Source organism: Drosophila melanogaster, chromosome 2L, assembly GCF_000001215.4.
Source record: "Drosophila melanogaster chromosome 2L".
Classification (NCBI taxonomy): domain Eukaryota; kingdom Metazoa; phylum Arthropoda; class Insecta; order Diptera; family Drosophilidae; genus Drosophila; species Drosophila melanogaster.
Window position 1 is genome coordinate 8,264,279 of NT_033779.5, and position 19,525 is coordinate 8,283,803.

A 19,525-nucleotide genomic window follows, 5' to 3' on the forward strand; every position below is an offset into this window, starting at 1 on the left:
AATGCTCAAATTGTTAACCACTTTTTGAATGACAGAGTATTAAAATTCATAAGTCCACAACTGGATTTTCCCGTTGCCCAGCCACTTGGGTATTTAAATCATTTTCAAAACACTTGAAAATTGCCAAACGGAAGTACATATTTTATGCATGCATATAGGCAGCAGGTCGTTTATAAATTTTCTATAAGTGGAGAGCGGAGATACTCGAGCTAAGCATACATTTTCGACTTGCTGAGTGCCACATCAACGGGTGCGTTGCATTTCCAAGCCCACTTGCAACATTTGTCATTACCGTTGTACAGGTATTTATAGCTAATTGTGTAATTGTGCTTTGTCTTTGCCCCGCTTTTACCGCCCCCGCCCCCCCAACACCTCCTTTTAACCCGCCTCTGCCGACAACATTTGTTATGCAAATTGCTATTCTTGTTATTGCTACTAATGCAGGTAGTGTTGTTGCACCTGGTTGTTGCTCAGCCTCGAACCGTGTGTTTGTAGAAATCAAAGGCTGCAAGACTTTCAAACACGTGTTTGCTGCTTTGTTCTCTATTCTCTATTAGTTATTCCAAGCAGGTGAAACTAATCAAAATGCTTGTGCGATGACTCAAAAGGCAGTTAGCAGCGCAAGAAAACGCCCACAAAAGTTACAAACAAGATCAGGGTCTACAATAAATTTAAGGAGGGTACTGAAAAAAAAAATTGAAATGAACAAAATTCCATAATCTGTGCAAATATATATGTTTAGTTGTAATATAGAAAAAACATTTTTCTATAAATTTAATAACTTTGAGAAAACTAAAAAAAAATACTGTATGAACTTCTTGCTTCATATTAACCACTAAGACGAACTAACTAACTATCTTAGTACTCGCTAACAAGTACCACAATATGCATAAGATGATCGATGATCGCAGCTTACCCAGCTTGAGTGCCGATAATAGCATCATAGTTCAGCTTCAGGAAAAATCTGCGGTGAAGACTTCGGTGGCTCCACTCGGTAAAAATTCCACTGTTTCCACCTCGGCGATATGTTGCAGTAATTGTGTCAATTCACTTTCACATAAATCGCTTGTTCGGTTTTTTATGTTTCTTCTTTTGATTCGATTTGCAATTCTTTGAACTACAGTTTCAGGTTGTTGGCAAACTGGTTTTGTCAGTTGCTTCCTTTTTGCAATCTGCAGTTGTTATTTGTTATTATAGTAGTTGATGTTGCTGCTTTGCTGTTTTTCTGTTTTGCTGTTGACCTTTAAGCGTTTCCCATTCAGCGATGCTGAGCGGCTTTTACCGTTAAGGTGGCGGCCCTCGAATAAAATTTAAAAAAAAAACTCAGAGCTTCCTGTGCTCAAGATTTTATTCCTAGTGATCTCGACTTGCGCTACACATTTATAATTATTTATTTTTGCAATATCTGAAGTCTGCTTTCACACGATGGCCAAAGGCGTCGCCATCTTGAAAACATTTTCCATAGGCTGTAACTATTTTTCCATTTGTTGTCATTTGTGATGTTTATAAACTTTGTTATTTCATTTTATTTTCAACGCAAATCAAATCACAACAAGTAGTTGGAATATATTTATTATCTCTGAGAAATTTCTTTCTGCTTTATAAAAGAAATCAATTTTTAATGCGCGACGCGAACTGTTTCAGTTAATGTTTAAAAGCCAACTGACTGAAATGGCAACTGAATTTTTTTTAGCCAGACAGCAGCAAGTTGGCTCGGAGAAAAACAACAACAACAAAGACAACAGAAACAACTTCCAACACACGGAGGCCATAAACATAAAGTAAAACTTAATTGTAGCAGTGGAGAGCGGAGAGTGGAGAGAATGGAGAGCAAAGCAGCAGGCTCCACAAAGCAGAAGCCGCCAAGCGAAACGACGACAACTTGAGCAACATAAACAAACACTGCGAATTACTGCGTGTAACTTAGATTAATCTATACAATATTAGTAATTTGTTTATTTTAAAACATCTGAGCTTTGAAGGACTTAGCTAAGCTAAAATGAAGTAGTCTGTCAATGAGGCAGATTACTACATTTCTATTATAAGTAATAAATATACTAAAAAAAATCTTTAAATTTCTAGAGTTTCATGATCTAGAAACATATGACAAAATGTAAGATACTTTTTTAAAACATCATGTAAATTATGTGTTTTTTTTCTGTGTAACTAGGGAAACACATGCGTATATGTAAATACATATATCACCGATCAAGGTGCAGAGTTGAGATCCAGCTCTTCAGATTTTAGGCTTGTGAAGCTGCAACTATGATTTTAAAATTTTCCATTACATTTCGTTGCATTTACCAAGCGATGCGCCTTCAACTGTAAAATGAATTTTCTTTGAATGCTAACGGTAAAGTTACCATTATGCTCATACGCCGGAAAAAAAACAACAACAAAAGCGATTACAACAATTACATCAATGTAACGAAACAAAACTTTTGAACTTTGCCTGTACGCCAAAGTTTTCGGAGAACAAAAAGCACGAAAAACTCACTTGTATAATAGCAAAGTGTGTGGAAAAACGAAAAAAGCCGCAAAAGACAAGACGAAATAAAAAGGCAGTTTCTTTTGTTACTTCTTCTTCTTCTGCTTTGTGAAGATGAAGCAACAGGCGGGAAATTCAGCGGGCGAAAGCGAGACAGGTGATGTCTGAACACCTGCACAGGTGTTTGCAGTTGTGTGTGTGAGTGTTTTACCGGTAGCTAATGAATATGAATCGGTTGGCAGTAGCAACACAAGTTGCTAATGTGCCAGCAACATGTTGCTAACATAATATTGCATAAATTAATTAATTAAAATATTTTTTATTAACTAATTTAGCATTTTTTTAAAGTATTTATAACTTGTTTGACAACAATATTATAGAAATATTTTTTCACATAGCCAATTATTTCATTACACTTAATAATAAATTTGCTTAAGGTAGAATTGCAGAATTAAACTACAGAATTACAGCAATTTAAATTTTGAGCAACAATATAAGGCTAGTAAATCTAGCATTCAAAACATAATTTAGTTTGCCCCCATTTTATGGCGCTGCTTTAGTCTGCCTGAAAGTAGGCAACATTGTTGTATTTGATGTTTATCAATTGTGGCAACAAAGTTTCGTGGTAAACAGAAAAAAAATTATAGAAGGCAACAAAGAAAAAAAAGAAGAAAGCCAGTTGCCACATGCTTAAGATTAGTTATTCAAAGACCACTTAACGCCTTCAACACACGAGCTGTAAATATGCAGAAAAACACATGCAAGACAGAATGCCTAGAATCTTAGCACTTTGAAAAATTAACCATTTTCTTGTTCAAAGTAACTGGAAAATTTCAATCATCTTGCAGCCATGAAAACAAACAAAACACCACATGAAAAAATTAAGGTTAAATGTTTACATCCGAGGCTCATAAAAAAGCGTGTGAAAAATTGTTAACTAATTGGCAAGTTGCATGCGGCAAAGAAAACAAATAATTACACGCAAATTGTTTGAAAAATTGTGCAGTCAGCGACACCAGCGACAACAAACAATAACAATAACAACAACAACAATTCAGTAATAAGAATCAAACAGGAAACGGCAAAAAGACAAACAACAAATTGTAATCGTGGCCGCGTCTCCATTTTTGTTTTGTTATTTGTTATGCAAATGTGGGTTAATAACATTTTAACGCATGCGCCATGAATGCAAAGCTGTGCGGCAAGCAAGATACTCCGTGGAATTCTAATCATTTTGCGGCTATTTCTATTCAGCTGTCAGAAACATAGTTTGTCAAGTTGATTGAAATGTTTCTCGCGAGAGTATCTCATGGATTGCTGTTGGGTGTTCCTTTCACCAATAACTTTACACGACTTGATTAATCGCCACTACCGTAAATTGTTTAGCCAATTTATGGCCAGAGAATGCATCGAATTATGCATTCGATTTGGTTTTACACTATGGCATTGCATTCAATTAATGCCAGACGGAAGTGGCATTTGAGTGGGCGGTAAATAAGTTTGCAACAAACAATCAGTCAATTTCTTTAGGAAGATAGTTACAGAATCTGACAGCGAAGCTACTGGAATTAAATACTTCAATACGCGATATTGCATGACCTTTATGTAACTTGTAGATTTTATTACGAAATTAATCTATAATTAGCAGTTGCTGGAATTCTATAGAAAGCTCATTAAATACTATACTTATGATGATAATTTTTGTGTTTTAACTGCAGCAATAGGATGTGGTATTTTATTTAAGATACATTAAAAATGAGTATACATTTTCAAAACTTTTATTTATGTTTCTTAACTATCGGATCGTGTTTGGATTCACATTATGCAACTTTTTTATATTAAATAAATCCCATGTCCGAATTCCCCTGAAAAACTATATCCCTGGGCCTTAAATCACGTGAAAAGCGCAAACAAATCTTTTGGGATTAGAGACTCGCCCCAAAGCGATTGCCACTCCCCCCCGTGGGGTTTTATGTCCCCAATTAACACAATATAAAACAAACTCCGAACAAAGGAAGAAATAGTCGGGGACAAAGCGAAATCAATCGAACCAATTTGCATATGAAAAATGACGTCAAAAATGAAGCGGGCGTTGCTGCTTGATTTGTTTTTGAATGTGAAATATTTTATTTTTGATTTTGGCTTTCTGGTTAATTTCTGCCCGCAGCTTGCAGCGGCGAACACTATGGTTTTTGTTTTATTTTTATGCATTTTTAATGAAACCATTTAGGTGACCAGAGGCAACAGATGGAAATTGTATTTATGACAACGAGAAATCCCTACGTATGTATATATGCCTTAAAATTCAAAATCATAAAGTTGATAAGCAACTTTTGAGCTGCGCTCTGACCTTGATGTTTTATGGTTTGTTTTTTTTTCGGGTTTTTTTTTATTATCGTTCCAACCTGAAAGACATTTTTCCATTTTCAGACAATCTTGTCAGACTTGTCAATAACTTAATGTTTCGCATCTCGATGCAAATTGAATTTACAATAAATAAAAGTGGATGCCAAGCGGATGGTAAGATCTTGGCTTCTTTGGCATGGCAACAGAACTGTGTACCAAAGCCAAGAATGGTGATCGCGGATGGGTGAGTTGCCCAGGTGCAGAATTGCACGTATGAAGCTTCGTGCCCAGAAGCAAAATGAAGCCCCATGGTCTGAAGAGTCTCAACGATTGCTCTTTGTCGGGCCAAAGACAATTTACAATAATATTTAAATACGCTTTTTGCAACTGCTTTGAGTCGCCAACTGGTTTGGCGACTGCCCAAGTTAACTTAACTTAACTTAACCCGACTTGGATTGAGTTAAGTTTAGCTGAGCTCAGTCGAGTTGAGTCGAACGTGCCATTGCCGGTTCGAAAGATTTGCGTTTCTGGCGTTTCAGTTTCTGTTTTCGGTTTCGTTTCAGACAAATTTAAACGAATTCAAATCCCGCGAAGGCTATTTGTGGTTAAATTGAAAATGGTATCGGAATTCACATGCCACTGGGCTATAATTGCTTTTCCTCTCATCGATAAGGTGCACAAATTCTAGTTAAACACGAGTAATATAAATTTGGAGTATAGTTTTTGACAGGTGTGTTGTGCCACCTCAATAATTAGCATCTGCGTCAAGTTTGCGGTGATTTCGCATTGCGACACGAACTTGGTTCTGTGACGTCATGGCTGTCACACGTTTTTTACTTGGCAAAATAATGTGAGTTAATTATCACAAAGTTAGCGCTACACTGCGACAATATTCTGCAATAAAAAGACCACCTGATAGAATACGAATTCTATGCATTATCCACAATAATACAACCAGAAAACGCAGCTTGACATGCACATGAAATCCGTACATAAAGCAACAACTGCAAAATAAATTGAATGTTTCTGGTCAATTGATTCGGTCAACTTTAAAGCACCGACATTCAACAAGTGGCTGCCAATGGCTTTTGCTTTTGGCTCAAATTGCAAATGCAAATTGCAAATTTTTGTGGTCATTGTTAAGTAAAGTAAAGGCCATAAATAGACACAGACACAAACAGCCAGGGCAGCAACAATGCAATAATTTTATTGTCAACTTTGGCATGCCAATCAGTCCGAAAGAAAAGAAAACAAAGCGAAATGAGCACACAGTAAAACCGAAAGTCTAGCTACAGAAAAAGGCACGCACACACACACACACAAAACGCTCCAAGTGGGGCGTGCTATAAAAAATGGATGAAAAAAGGAGGGTCAGGTGAAGGGGGGGGGGGGGTGGTTGGTGTGCCTAGAGCAGGCATGATGGAGCAGCTTTCAATCTTCGTCGTATCTCATATGAAATTACTATGCAAAAACCGACTATTCGATTGGCATTGATGCATCTGCCTGGAGAGAATCGTAGAATCTACCATTTAACCCACCCCATCGTGGCACTTTCGGTTTTATTGCGACTGGATGGATAGCTGGATAGCTGGGATCTGCTCTTCAGGTTTTTCTTCTGGGCTTGGTCGACTTGGTCGGACTGCTAATTGATTTCAATTATGCAATTGCCATGTCTACTCCTTTGTTTCGCTGCCTTTCTTTATCGTGTGCCCGGCATCGTCTCGCCCTGCTGCTGTCATATGTTCTGATGCATGCACCTCCTCCGCCGGCTGCACTGCTGACGATCATCTAATAACCGCCTGCCATCCGAGCCATGGCCATATAATCATGATAATTGTCAGGGAGCGGAGATCCAAGAGCGGCCAGCACCGATCGCATCCACAGACTGTCGCTAAATGCTGGCTTGGCTCAAGCACTACAAAAAAATGACTGGCTCTAAAACTATGGTTGCTCATATAATGAAAACATATTCAATTCATAGTAACTATTTACTTAATATCATTAAGTATTTCAACAACTTGCAGTTTCCAGTTTAAAGTTAAAGTTAGCTGAACTAACGACAAAGTATTTCGCTCAGTGCAAGATTCGACTGACTGCTGCATTGGAAGGCAATCATCGCCAGCGACGCCTCTGCGGGATAACTTGGCCTCATCTGCCATGGATGTTGAGCTTTCGCTTTGCATGCTATGCGGCAATACATATCAGAATTGGCTTATGGATCCCGATACCCAACTGCAGATGGATTCGTGTTTACAATTGGCATGGCAAAGCCTCTAGAGATGTTTACGCTGCAATATATTTACGTAATTGATGCACTTTTTGCTGGGATTGCCTGCATAAGATTAAAATCATTTGCTTTCGTTGCGAAAACTTCCGGTTTATATAAACAAACAACGAACCATAAAGTGGTTCTTATCAGAAAAGGGATATATATATTTATTTAGATATTGAAACGTTTGTTTGTACAGCACTTGGTTGTACAGAAAATCAGGGAACTTTCTACGGTTCTTACACTCATGTCTAGATTGCACTGCAGATACATTTAACAAATATTTAAACACAAGTACGTCTATTTAGGCATGACAAGAAATTCACTTGCAGATCGTATTTAAACCAACTCTCTTAATTTCAAGCCGGTTATATTCATTAATTTTACTTTACAATCAAAGCGACACAACCTGTATATTTGTTGTCTAAGTTATGTGTTCACACCCAAAATAAATGGTATTAGTACTATAAATTTCTATGATGTTTGCTAGATTTAAGAGTATATAATTTACTTATTTAGCACTAGTAAACCCCACTGAACGACTTGATATTTACCTTCTTTGGTTTTGGAACTGGTCAGGCTGTGACCAATGTGGTTCCAGAAGTTGAGTCGGCAGCCGAACACCTTCATTTCCTTGACCCGCTCCTTCATGTTGCCAATGACGCTCGTTTCGGCCAAACTCACGCAGGGAATCATTTGGGAACGGCTGAGATGGCTAACCAAAAACGCTGGCGTTGCACACGCGTTTTTTAACTCGATTTATTTTTTTTTTCCACTATTTTAATTGAAATTTTACTGCTGACAGGGGGAGAAATAGATTTGTTTGAGCATTGACGCATTGTGGGTCATTAAAGTTGAGTTGGGCAAGCGGTTTTTTTTTGTTTTTTTGGCCATTCGAAGCGATTTGTGCTTATTTTTGCTTTTGCTTTGCAGCAGCTATTTGTAATTGCGATTTCTTAAAGTCACACATGAATACATTAGGTTCAGCAGCAACTTAACGAGCTTCTGCTCAAGTACGACGCGTTTGCGGAAGCAAACTACAATACTACTTAAAGTCCATCAAATTCATGGATGCTTTAATTGCCAAAAAGGCGAAATACCAAAAAAAAAATGCCTGACCATTGAAACAATCAATCAAAACAACAAAATACGCCACAGAGGAAGCCGACGAAATTTCAATTCCTGTTTTGGCAATTGAGTATAAATATTGGTGGCATGCTTTTAACTACACACGTACATATGTATGCACACATGAAACCCCCATAAATCAAACACATTCTGCATTTGATTTATGCTTTGTTTGCAGAACATCAAACGTGTCTCGTTTTTATGGCGAATTACTCGAGAATTTCCTTAAAAATGCAGATGAGCAATGCTGCTAAAGAATCGGGGTTAGCCTGATGCAAATGCTAATGATGCTGCAGCCAAAGTCGGTTGAGGTTGCCCCCATCATTATCGACAATCATCATCAGCTTCATTGATTTTCGCATTGTAATTGTTCGAGTGAATCAATCGTCGCAGCAGCAGCAGCACCGAAGATTAATAACAATTTCCATGCGGTAGAAGCTAATGACGTATACAAACTTAAAAACCAAAATTGATTTATGAGGCTTTGGAGTAAGTAGAACAATTTTCATTTACCTACAGATTAGGCAAGTGGAAGCCTTGAACCAAACAAAACGCACCCAGTCAAGTGAAAAAACGCCATCAATAGCAATCTGAGACAACAATCTATAGCCGTGGGCAGAGGAGACCTAGGAGCAGTTCATTGAGCTCCACTGTAACGCATACACTCGCTTCGGTGTCTCTTCTTTATACTATTATTTTTTTTTTTAATTTTAGTAGCAACTGTTGGCAACATAATTAACATCAATTTCAAGTCGTTTCTACCCAGTTGGTTCCTTAATTCAGTGGAACAAGCCAACGAAATCTAATGAACTTTCAAAATGATTAACGATGCTCGGCGTGCGGTTTACGCATAAATGGGCGAGGTGCGGTATCAAAATTAAGGTCTATTTACAGATTGATTGGTAGAAGCTTGGTAAACAGTTAAACCGATATCGAAATGATCAGGTGTGGATGGAATTAAATTGGAAATGTGTGCTCTAAATTATGTAGAAGTACATAAAGGTTAGCAAAACGAAGGGGTGTAGTTGTAAAACATGATTTAAATTGTATAAGAAATAAATCAAACTTGTTTGTTAGTTGGTTAAGTGCAAAATATTACCCTTATAAATGCATACTTTATGCCATTAAGTTAAACTCCACGCTTAAGTTCAAATACCAAGGGCAAAGAATAGTTTATTTGAGAAAATTCAAAGTTAAAAGCCTGATGAAAAGTCGTGGGAAATCCGAAAACAATAGAAGTATTTATACTTGATTGAATCACAGTTTTTAAGCCACGGCTCTTTGTTGTTGATTTGCCAGTTATTAGTACTACAGATTGCAGCTTGAAACTCGTGTCGAATTGGAAAAGTGAAATTTTCACGCCTTACACAATTGGCATTAAAATTTCGACTTTAACGACATGTGAGTGTTGACACAAAAACGAAAAAAAAAAACAGTTCAACTTTTACTTGTCGTAAACTACACAAAAAAAAGCAGACAAATGAATAAATGAATATGTAAAGCGGTGATATATTGACCTTGCCTGACCCTGCAAAAATCCCGAAAAGAGTTAAGATGCTGCCCGCGGGCGAAAGGAAAGCGCTGCCAAAGTAAAAAATCGAATACAAAATATAACCGTTTGGGGCGTGGCAATGCCAAAAGAAAGCAACCGCTTTGACCTGATTCCGAAAGGTAAATGTTAAAGCCGAAAAACATCCAGCAACTTGAGGAGCGTGAACAAAGCAAATCCGCCAAATAATTTAAAGCGGTCAAGAAGCGGCGACGGAAAAAAGGGAGTGAAAGAGTCTATAGCTTTCGCTTGTCATGTTTTTTGTACATATTTATTCCCTCCTCTGTTGTGGTCCCTACTTCGTCTTCTCTCCCTCCCGATTTGCGCTTTGGGTTTTGGGTTTTTTTTTTGGCTTTACGGAGTCGGTGCTAAAAAGCTCCACAAATGAAATGGCACGTAGCTGACCTTGACCCGTTGCTTTTGGGGCTCCCATAAAATGCAATCTTTATGAACCAGGCAGGCAAGCAGTCGCAACAGGCAAAAGCAGCAAATTGCAATTGAATCTTTGGGCCAATTTACTTTTGGCAAATTGCTAACGGTACCGCAAAGGAAAATAAGCAAAAAAAAACCTAAGTGCAGGCTTTCGCAATTCGCGAAAAAAGAGTTTTTTTAACCAGTTCCAAAGAGAGCTGCCTAAGGAAAAAGGTAGAGAAAAAGAGATGGGGCGAAAAACTTGTTTCCGATTTTTATTTGCAACCTTCGAAGAGGCATCCGAAAACTACCTTTTCGTATCTGTGTGCGCCTGACTATTTCTGTGTGTGTGTACTGCCGCATAACCGTTAGGCGGAGGATCCTTCGATTTTAAACCTGGTTTGCATTATAAATTGAGCCAAGCAGCCACACAAGTGGTTTGGCCTGTTTGCGAGTGGAAAACATACATTTTTCCTACCGATAATTAACATGGACAATGAATAACTCTCTTAGGTACCTGCCACACATAAGCACATACCGCTGCACAGCTGCGGTCAACAAAATAGATCAAGGAGGTAAAAAAATAACGAATTATAAAAGATCTCATATAGGTTATTTTAATAAGATAGGCTCTACTGTTTGTATTCTCTATAGTTTCAACTATTTAGTACTAATAAAATAAAACTATTTTATTTGCTTCACATCTAGTTTACACTATTATTTTGAATGCAACCGTATGACGGTACTTCATATGGTCAGGAGGCTTTTTACTGTTTGCTCATTTGTTAAGAACATTTCGCCTCGTTTGTTTTATTTACGTTTATGGAGAGTTTAGAGATGCCAATCGCATTTACCAGGAATTATCCACACACTCAAGAGGAAGTTAAAAGTAAACCTCCCGCCTTGTTTAATCGGCGCTGCCATCAAAATATTTGTAATCCAAACATTTATGACTCGGTAGTTACATTTTGGAGTTACAAATTTAATGCTCCAGCATGTATGTATGTATGTATGAGATTTTATATCTTTCACTCACTCCACCCGTTATTTTCCCCCACTCATTTCAGGCCCTTTGTTCGGCTTTTTACTCAGTTTTTAATGACAATTTCAAGCTACCTTTTAATGGCATTTTGGTTTGTTATTTTTATTATTTTTTATGGACCCTCTTTCCATGAAAAGAACACCATGGAAGCGGAGATGAGGAGAAAATATTTTCTATAAACAAAAGCTTCACGAAAGCTGAGAAAACACGAGTAGACTTGAATTGATTTCTATTGAAATTCGAAACGGCACTTTTAGTGCTGCCTTTGTAATTTTTTAATGGCCCTGTCTGGATCAACAGAATGCAATGCGATAAGGGCCAAACTGATAAGCCAATCGAAAGTTGAGAGAAATGTGTAAGGTTGAGAAATGCATATGTACATAGGAAATGGGATTACTGGGCAGCATTGCGAGGAAAACATTGACTAGAAATTCCACTTGAGATGGTATCATTACAGAAAGTCAGCATTTCAAGATTCTAGAGCATGCTATGAGTAAGCGGTTTGGAGTTTTAACATTTCAATAGTGCCAATTACAGGATCAAAACAAAAGGCATGCAAATGTAGCAGCTGATGATATACCCATAAGACTCGATGAAGATTGATACTTCCTTTTCGACCACTCCCAGGCAATACATCTTTTATTGTAGACTGAGGTACCTTCTGGCACTCGGTTTTAAGTCGGTAGTGTTATTCCATGGCTTTCCACGGATTGCTTTTGAGCTGGGTTACGTGATAAGCAGGCTTAAGTATTTAAGCATTTGCCTGAACGTGCTGGCCTCACAAGAGACAACAAAGCAACGAAAAATAAACATGAAACAAACGACGAACGGCTAACAAATTCTCGTTAAAGCAAAGTGACCTAAACTCAAAACTCAAGACTCAATCGAAAGGCAAACGAGGAAAGAAACGAAAAGAGAGCTGTTTGAAGATCCTGTTTGGGCAATATACAAATATCCACAAGAATAATATTGAATTACACAACAGTGGAATATTTCGGGATGGGCTATTTGGGCTACCTGCTTATGACAATTCTCAGGTTTTAACAGCCGTAAACGACTTTAAAATTGAAGTTCGTTAGGATCGAAGGCGCCCCTCACTTTGCTAATTGGTTTGGTTGGAAAGAGAGAAACAATATAAAGGGAGACAGGTAGAAAACCGTTTAAAAATTAACAAAGAAAATGATAAGAAGTTAGTTACTTGTGACTAAAAATAAAGAACTATTTTAGTCGTTGCGAAATATTTATTTTCGTAACTTGCAGATAAAATGAACAAGCTAAAAGGTTATAAAAGTTACCCGTCGAATGAAATGTGATAGATCAAAACCTACACGTGCCTAAATCAAGAATTCACATCCACTGGGTGAAGATACTAACTAAAAGAACACAATAGAAGACCATAAACCTAAAATGAACCTTTGCGAAGTTCTTTCTCATGTAAGTTTTTTGTATTAAGTGTGTTTTTTTCGACAAGTTAATTAAGCAAATGGACAGAAGAAATAATGAATTTCTGAGAGGGGGTGGCAGGTGACAGGGGGGACTGTTAGAAAATGCGCAAAAGATAAGCACGAAAGCAAAAAGCAGAAAAACTGCTGTGGCACGCCAAAAAGAAACAAGTTAAACAACTTTACTCGGCTCCCCAGAGTTGCCAGATTGGTCCACTAAATAGGGTTTGAACGCAGATGTTTGTACTTGTGTGTGTGCCGTGACATAAGCAACTTTTACTGTTAGAAATGAGTTTTGGAGATGAGTGAGATCTCCAGCGGTAATAAGTCAAGAAAGGCACAATTTCTTCACTTCGCCTGGCTGCAAACACTTTTGCCTCTCAGTTATTTCTTTATTTTTCAATTGTAGATATTTACATTTGGATTTATTTTTGGGGCTGAAAACACTTTTTGGCCTTTTGAGCAAACTTCACTTCTGCCTGAGCATTTACATTTTGTCGCCGCCGCACGTTTTGGCCGTAAACAAATTTTCTAATTTATTGCACTTTTGCGGCTTAACGCTGCCAGTGAGTGATCTAGCAATTTGGTTATCGTGGTATTCAGTTGGTACTAAACTCAAACTACTGTGTTTTTCAATGGCACGCGCGACAATCGAAACAACAGCTAAATTCGAAACCGCAACCGCTTTTCGATTTACGCTTTCCGCTCTGCGTTGTGCACTCGACGACGGTTCAAAAGAAACTCAATCGGATTTGGATCGCGCAGGCGTCGAGCGCTTCTCAGCAGCTCAAGAAGTGAGCGCAAGAGTGGGAGAGAGCACAGTAAGCATTGCACTCAGAGAAAAAATCACTTTGATGTTTATTATAAATTTAATTTTTAAGTAACTGTGACGAAATAGCTACTTTTTAAATAAAGGTTGCACAATTTCAGAAAACGTTTATAATATTAATTTGTTTATATTTTGTTTTTTTTTTTTTAAGTGGAAAGGAGTAAGCAGCAAAGCAATTGTGGGGGAGCGATCCTCTACACAGAGAAAGAGGGACAGCAGATCTTAAGAGAGCTGCCAAGTAGGGGGCAAAATAACAACACTGGAGTCAGCAGAGTGGAGCACAGCTGGTATAGAGAATAATAAAGCATCAGAAGAGAGCAGAGTGGAACAGCAAAATGCAACGGAGCCAAAGAGAAGTGCGGATTTAACCGCAAACGTTGTTGCTGCTTTTGAAGCATACGCAAATCAATGAGCACTTGTGCACTTAGCCAGTCACAATTACAGTTAGAATCTGTGAAAAATTAGTTACACGCGTAAATGCAAGTGGAAGTGAGACGGCACGACAGTTGGGGGTAGAACACTAACCAATAAATATAATAAACTCCTATAGTTCTAAGGAAATGAAGCAAAAATGCTTAAGAGCAAGATTTTGTTTATTTTTGTTTTTGGGCAAGGCAACTTGTAATGCAAGACACACACGAAAAAGAGAGCGAGATAGAGTGAGTGAGAGATGCAGAATGGGAGGGGGAGGTGGCTGCATCTTTCGGCTGATGGCCAAAATGGAGTGGAGAGAAAGAAAGAAAGAAAGAGAACAGACATGGCTAATAACAATTATAAGACGCAATTAGGAAAAACATTTCGGAGCGAAGCAAGAAAACAAAAACAAGGCGACAGGAAAAGTTTGGGAAACAACTTCAAAAGAATATTTTAGGAAATATTTTTGTTTTCTCGATAAAGCAAAACAAGGAAGTTTCCAAGTTAAAGTAGAAATAGGAAATTACTTGATTTCTTATCTAGGAAAGGAAAAAAAAACAATTTTTTGCAATTACACTAATGTAGCATTAGCCAAAATATTTCCATTAATTTAATGATTTAATCGCGAAAAACACGTACGGCTATTTTTAAATAATTTCCTAAGAGATCCCTTGCAATTGACAACTTTCTTTAGCTTGTATTTCTGAAATGGATAAAAATCCCGCTTAAGCATTAACATAAGTATAATGAAATCATTATCATACCATCCATCAAATGTATTCGACTTAAACCTCTCAATATCACATGATTAAATGCTTCTGATTAACTCGTAAACCGGCTTGGAGAATGATAGAAATTCTTTTCTAATTTCCCTGGCTTTTTGCAGACATGAGGTAATTACCGGCTTAGCATAACAAATCCTGTCCGAAGACTAGGTTGCTCAGGCGTTTACATAATACCAACCAAATGGCAGATAATAGGAAATCAAACACTTGTCACACGCCAGTTTGTCGTGAAAAGAAATTAATTGGTTGAGAAATTTGCCAAGATATTATGTATGGCCAAAAATAATTATTGCGTGGTCTTTTGCGAGATGGAAAGGTTAAGAGATCTGAGTGAGTTAACAAAGGAGAACGGCCCAAAGCGAAATAAATAAAAATGAAGGGTTCAAACCATTCGAAAGCTCAGCTTCTGCTGCCGATTTCCCACGTTTAGAACGAATCACAACAGAACGCATCATTAATCATGGCAGGATGACCAGGGGATGCGGTGTTGGATGGCGGGGATGCCGCACTCCGACCGCCAGGCGGCCTAAAACTTTTTGAAAGATCCGACCCAACCAGAACAGAACAGAACAGAACAGAACGGAGCAGAGCAGAGCAGAATCCAACCGAATGGAGCCAAATGCGAGGCACATTGGGCAGGTCGAAGGCATCGCAGTCAGCAGCCGCCACTGAAGATGCATGAAAAAAAAGCAGCAGCAACAACAAACACAAGGCGCAAAGGCGCGTTTCTCGTCTGGCGGATTGGTTTTCAAGAACGGGAACAGCAACGCGATTCAGACAACATGCACTCAAAAAAAAATATAAGCAACTTTACAATCACCCAACCCAAAGATAGCCATGAAAAATCAAGGATTACCTCCATCTATGCCATCAATTAACTCACATGTTTCAAGCATGACATGTTAAGTTTATTTAAATGTTTGTAAGATGTTATAAAACTTTCTTCGTTTTAAAATGGATTTTGAAGTGTACTATGACTTTTATCGGATGCGGAGTTTAGGTCCGTTTTCATGGTCACTCACCCGACGCATTTTGGATGTTCTTTTTCCGAGCTGCAGGAGACAACAAGGGGCACCTAATTACAATCAAATGGAGGGAGGCGGACCAAGTCTGGCCAAGATCGGTTAATAGCAAAATTAATCAAATCATCAGGGGGACAGGCGCACCGACACACTGACAGATAGACAAGCCAGTTCCTCCCAAGCCACAAAATTCAGAGCCTGCGGCGTTCGAAGAAAGGCAGCAGCATCCATCGCCATCGCCTCCATACATAAGTCTATTGGGTTCCATCCTAGTTTTTCGAGCCAAGTTCAATGCACGTGCCTAGGCACACTCACACAATCGCAACAATGGTGATACCAAGATACTGGCCAGTTGTTGTTGTTGTTGTTGTTTACTTTTCCCATTCGAGGCTTAAACAATTGGCCCAGGCCAGAGCCGAAATAAAAACCAGTTTATACTTCGGGTTTCAGCTTTTTTTTCGTCGGTCTGACTTTGTTTGGCTGCTGCTGCTGTTCTCTTGGCCTGTGCTCTTAAATATCGAACTGGCTGCCTTTTCGGATACATCCGCGGTGGCCAAAGAATCCCAAACCAGTTTTGGAGATGTGGCCACTGGCCAAAAGGAAACCTCCCTGCTCTTGGTGGGGGTGTTCGTCGCTGGTTCGGTTTGTCAAAATAATAAAAGAGAAGAAAAAAAAAGGAGATACGAAAAAAGTGCAACCCACAAAAGTCAGGTTTAAAACTTAATAGAAAAACTTCTTTCAGCCCGCTTCTTTGTTTTCGAGTTCACTTTTTTATGGCTTAGATATTGTACCCCCTTCCTTGCTTTTCACTCTTTATTTAACTTACCCCGCGCGCGTGGAACCCAGATAATAATCACAACATGAAACTATTTTTGAAGCACTTAAAATGAGACCCATAAATCTTTGTTTTTTTTTTCGGGAATAGTGGAACAGAACCCGAAAATCCGAGGCACAAAAAAAAAAAAAAATGAAGAAAGAGCAACGACATCGTTAAATTGCAGCTAGCTGACCCTACTTTCTGCGTAACGCCTGATTATTATTCGGCTTAGTTGGGTTTACTACTTCATTTATTTTCATCTTTAAAATGAATCGGGCAAAGATTCCAACATTCTTTCCTCTGTCGCCACAGAGAGTTATAAATTTAACACTTTTATTACCATAATGGTAATAATGATTCCCAATAAAATGTTTATACAATTTGCTAGAGCTCCTTGTTAATTGTTAGTTTCAAAAGGGTTTTTAGCTTGCACTTCAATTCCGAGTCAACAATTTATTGCAATATATCTTTATGGTTGTCAGGAGCTCAACACTTTTCCTCTTAATCATCGCACCCTCGATTTTGCTGGCCATTTCGAGAGTCATGCGAAGTGGATCTTAAAGGCAATCATACCATACCAAAACGATGGCACGCGGCGAAAGTCAAAATGTGGAGGGAAAAGGATTTCTCGGGTAGTGTAATTAATTTCTGAAGACCCTTCGGCATCGCGGGGGCGTAGTGGGTTTGGGGTGAGGTGAAAGATAACCGAAGGAGAAAATTGACAGGCTAATTTATTGTAACGGCAACTGACACGCTGCCGCCGCAATCGCGGGCCCAGTCATTCCACTTTCATTGTCTTCGCCTGATAAATGAAGATGAAGGCGACCTGATTTTTATTGTTATTTCCGCTTGGCTCCTTGCAGATCCCTTCGAGATGCTCGTTCAACCCAATGACTGGCCGAAATTGGCAGACTTAACGGCAATTTAAAGTGACGCCTCTAATTGATGTCCCCCCACAGTACGAAAATTAAAAAAAAAAGGGGAAAAACGATATTGGGGAGAATCCTCATGAAGATATCGCCACCAGGGGCAGCTGAAGTTTGTTGGGCCCTAAAATGCGGTGGAACTGTCAAACAGTGGGACACAATGTGGCCACACATGGCATTTAGGGTTCTGTCTGTCTTTCCAGTTCCCAGTTTCGTTTCCATTTCCAAATCTAATCTGATGACACAAATGAGCAATCAGAACATCAGCTTGACATCTGCGGGCTGTCGGCGAATGGGAAAAGTTCTCGACCATAATTTCAGCTGCCTCCGGCGGTCAGGGGTTAAGGTTGAAGAAGGTGCCGGTACAATTGGTAATCTACATCAAAATATTTATGACAGCCGATAATGAGAGCAAAGGATTTGGGATATAGTGACAGGCAAAATGGTGTTTACATTACTATCGCACACATTAGATTGTGAACAAAAAGAAGAAGACTATTGTGGAGCATTTCTTTTGGGTATTTTGTCTTTGGTTTGTTGAAGATAACGAAGAAAGGTGTCTTTTTTAACCGTCTTGTTATTTGTTAATTTCCTGTATGGTCTTTTATCTATTGCTAACCCAAAGATTTGTTTTGATGACTCAAAGCCTGTGACACAATCTTATGAGATCAAACAGTAGGTAAGATATCATCTCCAGAGTTTAGTGACGAAAGCAGTAGAACCAGTATAATTTATATTTAATTTTAGCTATTATTTTCAAATTTCTTGCTTTTTTTGCAGCGAATGTAGAAGTTTCCTGCAATCCACAAGCAAATAGCAACTATTTGCTGAACACAGACACGTTATAAGGAATTAACACCCAGTCCAATAGAAAAAAAAAAACTTACCGACAGGTGCCAACTTGCATTAGAGTTGTATACCCAGCAATATGACCATTTTGTTGAGGTATTTGTTCCGGCCACACAGAAGTATCTGCAAGTATGTGCAAGTATCTGCGTAACTCTCAGATACTTCGCTCCAAACCCAGACTCCTTTCGAGCCTGCTCATTAACGGCTTAGAAAAGTAGAAGAGCTGCACTTGAGACACGCACACACAATATTGAAATGGAGAAAAATCCAAATGGGGAGCCAGTTGGCACCGCAGACAATGTGTCAAATAAGGCCTGACGACAGGAAAAAGGAAAAGCGTTGCGAATGCAGAACATGTGTGTGAAAAACGAGGGGCGATAAGTGAGAAAAATTGTGCAGATACAAAGGAGCATTTTCGAATGGGGCGGGACACTTGCCTCCGGGGCAGGGAAAGTGGCTGGCAGTGGGGGAACTCCCACAGTTGACAATGACATTTGCCTGACGCGGCAAAGGAAGTCGCCAGTCAAGGCTAGCCTCAAGAGGTTCTTCAACTGCGACAGAGAGTCAGGCTCCTCAGCACATTAAAGATATACATAATTCTAGTTCAGGAATCACAACTCGTTTGGAAAACGTTGTATATTCTTTAGAAGCTTCTTATTATAAACTTAGATAATATTCAATAATAAAACCTGACAATACAATGAAAATAAGTTAACTATGCAAAAACATTTGATGTGATCTTATATTGTATTGCTATTCCTTTTCTATATGTTTTACAAACAAATTTAGCATTTTAACACAATGTTGACTTACTTGGATTATTGTTGGCCTCACGCCAATGGGCGGCTGCTCTGCAACCAAATGTGGTTCGAGATAATCCCTTGCAGCAGCTCCACTTCTTTCCAGACCACAAGCCCGGATGATAGCGATACGATTTTGGAGTATTACTATCCTCACAAACTGAAAATCAATGAATATAAGTAATAAAGATTAGGGAATGAATAATATTATTTATTGTCAATTTTTGATGAATACACTATTTCCATGATGTTATATCCATGTCTCCCTAACTGATAAATCCATCTGCCTTTAACCACTTAAACCTTCTTGATTGCTTTAAGTTACTTTTTCCCAATTTACAGGCGCTTCTTGAACTGAACACGACTACTTCTTATCGATTTCGATTGATCTGGCCAAAAACAGCTGCA

At 38.6% G+C, this 19,525-nt stretch overlaps 1 protein-coding gene across 8 annotated transcripts in view; it reads right to left on the reverse strand.

Annotated features, from left to right (window-relative positions):
- Btk (Bruton tyrosine kinase) overlaps positions 1-19,525 on the reverse strand; it is a 42,707-nt gene that overhangs the window by 5,906 nt on the left and 17,276 nt on the right. For 4 of the 8 annotated variants that reach the window (NM_001103651.3, NM_164804.2, NM_001273315.1 and 1 more), the window contains one exon: positions 19,131-19,277. In NM_001103651.3, the coding sequence (NP_001097121.1) occupies positions 19,131-19,277 (147 nt within the window). Of the gene's footprint in view, positions 1-916; positions 1,516-7,657; positions 9,947-13,092; positions 13,425-19,130; positions 19,278-19,525 lie in introns of those variants that run through there. The other 4 variants (NM_057398.4, NM_164805.2, NM_001103650.2 and 1 more) reach the window with 4 other exon arrangements.